General features: G+C 56.7%; 1 protein-coding gene across 2 annotated transcripts; it reads left to right on the top strand.

The window, feature by feature from the left end:
* Positions 1-306: 306 nt before the first annotated feature.
* On the top strand, positions 307-9,953 carry PBK (PDZ binding kinase). 2 transcript variants are annotated; one of them, XM_075750284.1, is made up of 8 exons: positions 307-346; positions 1,237-1,308; positions 2,281-2,371; positions 2,780-2,922; positions 4,245-4,414; positions 6,245-6,374; positions 7,933-8,109; positions 9,604-9,953. In XM_075750284.1, the coding sequence occupies exons 2-8, from the start codon at positions 1,260-1,262 to the stop codon at positions 9,801-9,803; spliced, it is 960 nt and encodes a 319-aa protein (XP_075606399.1). In that variant the 5' UTR covers positions 307-346; positions 1,237-1,259; the 3' UTR covers positions 9,804-9,953. The 2 variants fall into 2 exon arrangements, with proteins under 2 accessions (XP_075606399.1, XP_075606401.1); XM_075750286.1 differs by having other exon boundaries at positions 312-351; positions 1,239-1,308.
* The last annotated feature ends 93 nt before the right edge of the window (positions 9,954-10,046 follow it).

The raw sequence follows: 10,046 nt of genomic DNA, 5'->3' as shown, positions 1-10,046 counted from the left end.
TGAGGACCCCATGCAGACCCCCCCAAAAGCCTCGGGAATCCCACAGAGACCCCCCCCAAAGGCTGGGTGACCCTCCGTAGCCTCCAGAACCCCTCACAGATGCCCCCCAAGGCCTTGGGGACCCCCAACAGACCCCCCCAAAGCCCTTGGGGACCCCTCCGTCCCCCCAAGCCCTCCCCCACAGCCCGGGGACCCCCCGAGACCCCCAAGCCCCGCCCCGTCCCCATAGACCCCGCCCCCTGCTCTGACCCCGCCCCCTCCGCCTTCCGCCCGGTTTGTCCGCCCGCGGCCGCCGTAGCAGGGGGGGCGGGGTTCCCGCGCGCAGGATTCAAACGGCGGCGGCGGCGGCAGGTAACGGCCGGGGTTCGGGTTCGGGTTCGGGTTCGGGTTCGGGTTCGGGTTCGGGTTCGGGTTCGGGTTCGGGTTCGGGTTCGGGTTCGGGTTCGGGTTCGGGTTCGGGTTCGGGTTCGGGTTCGGGTTCGGGTTCGGGTTCCTCCTTCCCCTCACCCTCCGGCCTGGCTTCCCCTCACCTCTCGGTGGGACCCGGGAGTCCCCTGCCTTCCCCGGGACGCCTCCTCACCCCTGGAGATGGGACCCCGGAGTCATCTTCTGCCACCCCCCGACCTGGGACTCCCCCCTTTCACCTCAGAGGTGGGACCCGGGAGTCCCCAGAGGTGGGGGGGGGAGCAGGAGGGGCCTGCTGGGTGCTGACTGCTGGGTCCTCCCCCTTCACCCCAGAGGTGGGACCCTCAGTCCCACCCCTGCGCTGGTGCCGGCTGTGCTGAGGTCTGGGGGGGCCCTTGCCCTGGTGGGAGCAGCCTGGGGGGGTGTGTGTCCCCCACCCCAGTTCCTTCCCTCGGTGCCACGTCCCTTGCGATTCCCTTCGGGCACCAGTCCCAGGCTCTTGCTTGACTTCAGAGCCGCCCCCAGACCCTTACGGGGTTCGTTCCCCCTCTGTGAGTTGTTCCCCGCGGGGGACACAGCGGTGACAAGCTGCGGGGTGACTCTGGGGAAGGAGGGAGCCCACATCTCTGCTTCAGCTGTCAACTGAGCAGAGCCGGGAGAAGTCAAAGTAGCAGTTAGGAACATCCAAGGGATTAATTTATGTTCTTTCATCTACTGTCACGGTATCTGTAATGCCCCTGCACGGGTTAGGGCTTGAGTCCTGCACACCTTGTCCTCCCACGGATCCGTTTTTGGGGCTGGAGGTGGAATAAATTCTCTCCTCTCTGCTGTAGGGCTCAGGGCAGTTTGCAGCGATGGAAGCCTTCAAGTCCCAAAACAACCTGGCTCACAGGGAGAAACCTGGTGAGTTGTGTGAACCCTAAATCTTGCCAAAAGCGCTGGCAGGGAAACCAAATGCTTTGGGTGTTAAACCCGTGTGTCGAGGGGGGTGTTGTGCTTTAACCCCAGCGGCAGCTCAGCCGCTCCCTTGGCCGCCCCCCCCCCCCATCCCTCTGTCCCCCCCGGCAGAATGGGGGAGAGAATCGGAAGGGTAAAAGTGAGAAAACTGAAGAGTTGAGATAAAATCAGCAAAGCAAAAGCTGCGTGTGCAAGCAAAGCCAACTCAGCAATTCCTTCGCCGCTTCCCGTCGGCAGGCAGGTGTTTGGCCACCGGGACTTGGGAAGACAAGCGCCATCACTCCAGACGTCCCCCCATCCTCCTCCTTTTCCCCAGCTTTATTGCTGAGCATGACATCGCACGGGCCGGGATGTCCCTGTTGTCAGTTGGTGTCAGTTTTACCATCCGTGTCCCCTCCCAACTCGCTGGCAGAGCAGCGGGAGAAGCCGGTAAAGCCTTGCCGCTGTGTAAGCACTGTTCAGCGAGAACTGGAACATCCCTCTTGTCAGCGCTGCTTTCAGCACAACTCCAAACCCCGGCCCCCTACAAGCTGAAGAATATTAACTCTATCCCACCCAAAAGCAGCACGGTTGCTGAGCCCAGAGAGTAGATAAGACCAAAAAGCCAAGATCTAAGATCTTGATGACCCAAGACTTAGACTTGAGCCAAATCTAAGATCAGGCTTGAGTGTAAAACGCTGCACAGAGCTGTCCTGGGTGAGAAACCTAACGAGGGTGGTGGTGACAGCTCGGTGGGATGGGAGTTTGAATTTGGTAAGATACTGGGGGGGAAGGGGGTTTGGAAAAAAACTTTTCTAAAAATCCAGTCTCATGCACAGCACATATGGTAGAATCATGATTTGTAATTAAAGCGTTGAAGCTCCTAGCGAGAAGCTGCTGCTTGTGGTTTGATCTGCTGGGTTTCTCTTGTCTTTTTAGACGGGGGGCCAGTTTCTGTCACTATCCCAGCCTCTCCCTTCATGCAGAAGCTTGGATATGGCACTGGGGTCAGCGTCTACTTGATGAGAAGGTATGCGTGAGAGCACAGGCGTGGGGTGGTGCTTGGGGCTAGGCATCTTTATTTTCCTTCTAGAATAATGTAGGAAATGGAAAGTGATTGAACTCTGAGCAAAAAAAGGGGCAGGTCCTGCCTGCGCCCCTTCAAATGGGCACAGAGCCGAGGAAGGGGTGCAGGATTTCCCGAAAATGAGAATCGATAATAACCTCGCTTGACATCTCGATGGAGCAAAGCATTGCTATGCACCTCTGCAGCGTGCGCGTTAGCAAACGTGAGCTTGCTTTAGCGCTGGTCTTGATTAATTCCGCAAAATAAAGGCAGATGCTCTCCAGAACGGCTCCTCAGTGACCTGTGTGAACTTTAACCGTGGTGCCGCTTACAGACAGAGCGGTTCCGAGACGTGTGGGTTTTTCCATGCAGATCTCCCAGAGGTTTGTCTCACTCCCCTTGGGCTATAAAGAAAATTAATTCCAAATGCAACAGGAGCCAGCAAAGCATCTATCAGCAGAGACTGAACAAAGAAGCCGAGATTTTGGAAAACCTCCAGCACCCAAACATTGTGGGTAAGTTTCCAGCACAGCCTGCGTCGCTTAAATTACAAATTAAGCTGTTGGAGCCGAATCGGAGCCAGGTGATGTGACACAGGGCTGCTGCAGGGTTTCTCTGCCCTCCCTGGCTTCGGAGAGGGGTCGCTGGGCTGTCTGCCCCTTCAGTCAGGCCCTTTGTGGACCTTAATTAAATTAATTTAGTCTCGCCCTGCCTGCTGGGTACCTGGAAGTGCTCCTGGACTGCCGAGGCAGCACAGTCGGTGGCAGAAGATGTCCCTTGGTGCCTCGGTGCCTGTTGACGCCAGCGTCAGTCGCTGAGAGGTGCTGATCCAGGGGGGGTTCCCTGCCAGAAACGGTCACGGTGGGACTCCCGAGCGGCCGTGTGACAGGGCAGCTCCGGCCGGAGGAGACGCTGACACACCTTTGAGCGACAATTGGGGCTCTGTCACACTCTTGGCACTCGGTGGTAGGAATATTTTGAGAAGCTGCTTTAGTCTGTGTTTAATTTCTGCTCTTATCTTGTCTAAAATCTCTCCTGCCAGTCAGAACAGCAGCTTTGTTTGACTTTCCTTTTATTTGTGCTTTAAACTGTCTTGGTATGGGCACTTGTATTAGAAATCCTGCGTGCAAAGAATTTTGTTTGTATCCCTAAAATGGCACATCTCGCTTCTGGCAGGAATTTAAGAGCAAAGATAGTCTTGACCTTTCACTTTGCAAACGTTTCCCTCCTTTTTTTGTAAAAGGTCCCGTAAATCATTTACAGGCTAAGACTTTTGCTATACCGTTACGCAAGACTTTGCCATTTATAACTCCACCTGAAGAGCATTGTTTACAGACAAGAGTAAAACATGGAGAAAGGAAGATTACGTGATGGTCTGTATTCGTGGACCTTGTGAAACAGCCCATGTGAGACGGAGGCTTAGGCTCGGCTTTACCAAACGTCCCCCCGCCCTTTGCCGGGCATCTGCGGCTCCTTGTCTTTGCAGCTGGGGACGTCGGCCCTGCAGATCTGCTGCTCTCCTCTCTCCTTTCTCCTGCTTTTCTGTCCCACAAAGATTGGGGTAAACCTCCCTGCCCCGGCACAGGGTGCAAAGCTGAGCTGGGAAGCAACGAGTGGGGTTTCTCTGGGGTGTCCACGGACTTTCCTGTGGCTTCACCTCTCCACATAAAGCCACGAGCCGGGTTTCCCCGGGATGGGAAGGTGTTTGGGCTTGGTTACAGCCACTGGGAAGGCACCGGGGGAGCAGCACCAAACCCTCGGGCTCCATCGGGCTGGCAAGCACGTGGAAACACCGCTGCCTGCTTTGGCTCTCTGACAAATCCATCTTTGTTGGAAGGTTACCGCGCGTTTACCGAGGCCAACGATGGAAGTATGTGTCTGGCCATGGAGTACGGAGGAGAAAAATCTCTCGGTGACTTGCTTGAAGACAGACGTGCAGAACGGTTGGGCCCTTTCCCTGCTGCCACCATTTTCAAAGTTGCCTTGAGCATGGCGAGGGGGCTGAAGGTATGTTTAACGTTCACCGTAGCTGTTCTCTGTGGAATCACATGCGCTGGTGACACTGGAAAAATGAATGAATTTGGTGTGCGAGGTGGAGAGCAGATGCTGTGATATAAGGTCTTGGTGGGTTGGTTTTTTTTTTTACCGGGGTGCTGTACAGACTCAGGTGAAAATTGAGCCCTGAAGCTTGAGACTGAAGTCATATAAAAAGAGATGCAACAGGGCTTTTCTGTCACAAATGCTGGGGCTACTGGCCATCCCTGCTTGCTAGCCGGCGAGGAGGCTGGCCGCCTGTGGCTGCCAGCTTGTGTACCTCCCCTCGCCGAGCTGCAGCAGCCATCGCGCTGAGGCTGCGTTTGGGAGGAAAAAAGGGTAAAAACGGAGACTCAGCAGTGCTCTAAACCACAGCACGGCAGGGCCCAGAGGGTTGTGATCAGCGGCGCAGAGTCTCGCTGGAGGCCTGTAGTGAGTGGTGTGCCCCAGGGGTCAGTGCTGGGTCCGGTCTTGTTCAACATCTTCATCACTGACCTGGAACAGGGGACAGAGTGTGCCCTCAGCACGTTTGCTGGCGATCCCAGACTGGGAGGAGAGGCCGACAGAGCAGGAGGCTGCGCTGCCATTCAGCCAGACCTGGACAGGCTGGAGAGTTGGGCGGAGAGGAACCCAATGGAATCCAACGAGGGCAAGTGGAGGGTCCTGCACCCAGGGAGGAATAACCCCAGCACCAGGACAGGGTGGGGGTGACCTGCTGGGAAGCAGCGCTGCGGAGAAGGGCCTGGACGTCCTGGTGGACAACAAGCTCTCCATGACCAGCAGCGTGCCCTCGTGGCCAAGGAGGCCAACGGTGTCCTGGGGTGCACGGAGAAGAGCGTGGCCAGCAGGTCGAGGGAGGTTGTCCTCCCCCTCTGCTCTGCCCTGCTGAGGCCACATCTGGAGTTGTATGTCCAGTGCTGGGCTCCCCAGTTCCAGACAGACTGGGAACTACTGGGGAGAGTCCAGCGGAGGGCTGCGAGGATGAGGAGGGGCCCGGAGCATCTCTGGTATGAGGAAAGGCTGAGAGAGCTGGGGCTGGTTAGCCTGGAGAAGAGAAGGCTGAGAGGGGATCTGATCCACACTTACCAATATCTAAAGGGTGGGGGTCAAGAGGACGGGGCCAGACTCTTCTCAGTGGTGCCCAGTGACAGGACAAGGGGCAACGGGCACAAACTGGAACACGGGAAGTTCCACCTGAACGTGAGGAAAAACTTCTTCCCTGTGAGGGTGACCGAGCCCTGGGACAGGCTGCCCAGAGAGGTTGTGGAGTCTCCTTCTCTGGAGAGATTCCAAACCCACCTGGACACGATCCTGTGCGACCTGCTCTGGGTGATGCTGCTCTAGCAGGGGGTTGGACTAGATGATCTCCAGAGGTCCCTTCCAGCCCTGACCAATGTGGGGTTCTGTGGGGTTCTGAGCCTCACCCCGGCTATGCCAGCGGTCAAAGTCCTGCCTGCCCCGGCCGTGGCAGCGAGTCCTGGGCTATTGCTGCTGAGGAGCTGCAGCCCGGAGCTCCCGGGATCACGCAGGTGTGCGCTGGGCCATCGGCTAAGGCTCTCAAGCGCCTGTTCCTAGAGGCACTTTGCTAAAAGCAACCCTGAGCCTCCAAAACTAGGCTGGGTGGAACAACCGGCCCCACGTTTTGTATGTGTTTGTTAGAGGTAGCTGTTGACCCATCCTTGAGGTTTTAAAGCTAAATATGTTCAACATTAAGAATTTGGTGCTTTTTTGTCCAAATCCAATGGCTCCTCCTGCCTCTCCGTAGCTGTAAGCAGGTGTTAACAGCTCCTCTCTGCCTCTTAGTATCTTCACAACGATAAGAAGCTGCTCCACGGAGATATCAAGTCTTCAAACGTGGTTGTTAAAGGCGATTTTGAAGCCGTCAAGATCTGCGACGTGGGAATGTCCCTGCCCCTGGACGAGAACATGACCGGTAGGTCAGGCTGCTGGGAAGGGGACCTGAACGCTTGGTGACTGCCAGAGCTTGGCGCTGGGAGCGGAGCGAACGCATTTACCCTCCCGTGTCCTCGGAGGGAAGGACCGGCGAGTGGTTTGCACTGTGCGTGGGTGAAGGGGATTTCCGGAAGGTCCAGCTTTAATTCCCCAGGCCTGTGACATTGCTCCCGTGGGCAGGAATGCCCATTGTATTCTGGCTCAGGCCCTGCTGGACCCTGCTCTTGCCAGAGAGTTAAATAAATGAACCTTTCTCGTAGGTCTAGAAGGACGCACGAGCCAAAAGCAAGCGTTATAAAGGCTTCACGTAAATGAGAAGCAGATGTCTAATGGCGTCGCGGCTTGGCTGTGAACAGCGGGAATGTGTTTGGGTTAATTACAAGAATGCTTTTCTCTGCCGCTTTACACAGCGCTCGGGCCTGCGACAGCCTCGTAATTTATAAAGCTGCTCTATTACAGTTTTATTAGTAGCTGTTCCTTTTTATAAGGAGTGAGGGAGCTGGAGGCAGCGCCCCAGCGTAATCTCCTGGAGAGGAGTGTGGTTAAAGTATCGGTGTCTGGGCTGATTTAAGAGGAGGAAGTCCCCTCCGCCCAGCTTTGCCTCCTCGTGGTCTCGAGCAGACGACGAGCACCCACCGACGGCGAAGACGCTGGGTCCCCATCCGCGTGGCAGCCAAGGATTAAAGCGCAACAGCCTGGGAAGCGTTGAGGGATTTCGGCGTTGGCTTCTCGTTATAAGCCGGGCTTTGAAGATCAGTCCCGCAAGAGAAAAAGTTTCTTGAAGAGCTGAGATTTGCTGACAGCTCAGGAATTTGTTAGGGAGAGTTTTGGGCAGGGGGGAAATGTGGCACCTCGCTCTTGGCAGCGGGGACGGAAGGGATCGAGTCAGAGCTGGTGCTTCCTTCGTCATGCTGAGAGCCGATGGCCTCAACTCTCCCGAGGCTAATTAAGATCAAGGAGGCGTTAAATTGAACAAAGCGGTGAGAACTTGGTTTGGGCTGGAGTGAAGAAAACAGGAGGGCTGCCTGGCTGGCAGGAGGCACTGTGTGGTGGAGACTGACGGAGGGCTTGGTTGGCTTCGTCTCTCATCTGGGCAAGGGGTCCTGTGGGTGCTGTCACCCCAGTCCTGCTTCCCCGGGAGGGGGGGAACAAGCTGAGAAGGGGAAAAACCTGGGGAAAAGGCAGATAATGTCTCACTTCTTCATTGCGGGGGGTGTCTTATGGCAGGGTTAAGCTACAGAGCGCGGCTCTGGCCTTCAGGTCTTCTCCCCAAGCTCTGCGTGGCCTCAGACGTTCCATCTCCTCGCGGAGGGAGCACGAGCCCTGCTGCGTCTGGCAACTGCTGCAGAGCAAATTCGCAGGTTCCGGGGAGGTTTGAGACTATGTGGATGCAAAAGAAAAATAGGTGCAGGCCCCCAGAGGATCCTGCCCTGTGGCCTTGGCACACCCGAGCGAACCGGAGGCTAAATCCCTGCTCTGGAGAGAGCTGTGGCTGCAGGTCCCAGCAGACACCCAAGCTGTGGTTTTGTTCCTTCCAGTGAGCGACCCGGAGATGTGCTATGTCGGCACCGAGCCCTGGAAGCCCAAGGAGGCTCTGCAGGATGATGGTGTGATCACCGACAAGGCTGACATCTTCGCTTTTGGGCTGACTCTCTGGGAAATGATGACCCTTTCTGTGCCTCACCTCAACCTGGGCGACGACACTGGTGACGAAGGTTTGTTTCTATACCTTTTCAATCCCTCCAGGGATGGGGACTCCACCGCTTCCCTGGGCAGCCTGTCCCAGGGCTTGACAACCCTTTGGGGGAAGACATTTCTCCTGATCTCCAACCTAAACCTCCCCTGGCACAACTTGAGCCCGTTCCCTCTTGTCCTATCGCTTGTTGCTTGGGAGAAGAGACCGACCCCACCTGGCTACACCCTCCTTCCAGGTAGTTGTAGAGAGTGACCAGGGCTCCCCTCAGCCTCCTGTTCTCCAGGCTCAACACCCCCAGTTCCCTCAGCCGCTCCCATCAGACTTGTGCTCCAGACCCTGCACCACGTGCTTGCCCTTCTCTGGACACGCTCCAGCACCTCAATGTCCTTCTGGTAGTGAGGGGCCCAACACTGAACTCAGCACTCGAGGTGCGGCCTCAGCAGGGCTGAGTACAGGGGGACGATCACGGCCCTGGTCCTGCTGGCCACGCTGGTTCTGGTACAAGCCAGGACGCTGTTGGCTGCCTTGGCCACCCTCTCGTTTGGAGTTAGACCGAGCAGACAAGGCGGGGGGGAGCAGATGGGACCAGCAGGGAGGGCTACAGCTACACATCTGTGCCCTGGAGCGATACACAGCCAAAAATGACACGGGCTGTGCTGGGAAAACTCCTCCTGCTGCAGCCTTCACGCTGGCACAGACCTGCAGGCTGGTTTGTGTTTTCTAACTCGGTCTCCAGGCAGCTGGGGGATTTTTCCTCTCCCTCCTGCTCTCAGCATCTCCTGGCTGCAGAGCTTTTTCCCAGCAGCTCTGCAGGGGTGACTCAGTTATTCTGCTGGGAAAAAGGGGTTAGATACAGCTTCAAAATAAGTGATTTAAGGCAAAGGGAAAGTAATGATGTATCCCAGGCAGTAATTGGTGCCAACATCAACCACCAGCAGGTCGAGGGAGGGGATTGTGCCCCTCTGCTCCGCTCTGCTGAGACCCCCCTGCAGTGCTGCGTCCAGCTCGGGGGTCCCCAGCACAAGAAGGACATGGAGCTGTTGGAGCCAGGCCAGAGGAGGCCACGGAGATGCTGCGAGGGCTGGAGCACCTCTGCTCTGGAGACCTCAGGCTGAGAGAGTTGGGCTGGTTCAGCCTGGAGAAGAGAAGGCTGCAGGGAGACCTTGGAGCCCCTTCCAGTCCCTGCAGGGGCTCCAGGAAAGCTGGAGAGGGGCTGGTGCCAAGGGCAGGGAGGGACAGGCCAAGGGGAATGGCCTGAAGCTGCAGGAGGGGAGATGGAGATGAGATGTGAGGCAGCAATCCTTCCCTGGGAGGGTGCTGAGGCCCTGGCCCAGGGTGCCCAGAGAAGCTGTGGCTGCCCCTGGCTCCCTGGCAGTGGTCAAGGCCAGGTTGGATGGGGCTTTGGGCAACCTGGGCTAGTGGAGGGTGTCCCTGCCCATGGCAGGGGTGGCACTGGGTGGGCTGCGAGGTCCCTGCCCACCCAAACCCGTCTGATTCTATGATTCTTGCTCAGATGAGTCTTTTGATGAAGACTGCTTTGACGAGGAAGCGTATTATGCAGCCCTGGGAACCCGCCCGGCCCTCAACATGGAGGAGCTGGACCCATCCTACCAGTGCATGATCGACCTCTTTTCTGTCTGCACCAACGAGGACCCCAAGAAGCGTCCCTCTGCCGCGTGCATCGTGGAAGCCTTGGAGGCAACTCTGGCCTAGAAGTAAAAGCACTTAAGCTCCCGTGCCGCAGAGCTCGGGGACAACACAGTTGTCACATTACATCTGCCTTAAAGCCCTTCCCTTGCTGTTTGTGTTAAATTAACAACTTATTTGTCACCGATATGTTAAAAATACTTTTTTTTTTTTCTTCTTAATCTGTGTGGAAGCAGTTCTTTTATTCTCCCCCCCTACGGCACGTGTGTGTCCCTGCCCAGTACGTGCAGCAAGGTTTGGTGAGGGCCC

This window comes from Balearica regulorum, chromosome 3 (genome assembly GCF_011004875.1).
Source record: "Balearica regulorum gibbericeps isolate bBalReg1 chromosome 3, bBalReg1.pri, whole genome shotgun sequence".
In the NCBI taxonomy this organism is placed as follows: domain Eukaryota; kingdom Metazoa; phylum Chordata; class Aves; order Gruiformes; family Gruidae; genus Balearica; species Balearica regulorum.
This window is presented reverse-complemented; position numbering and strand designations above follow the sequence as displayed.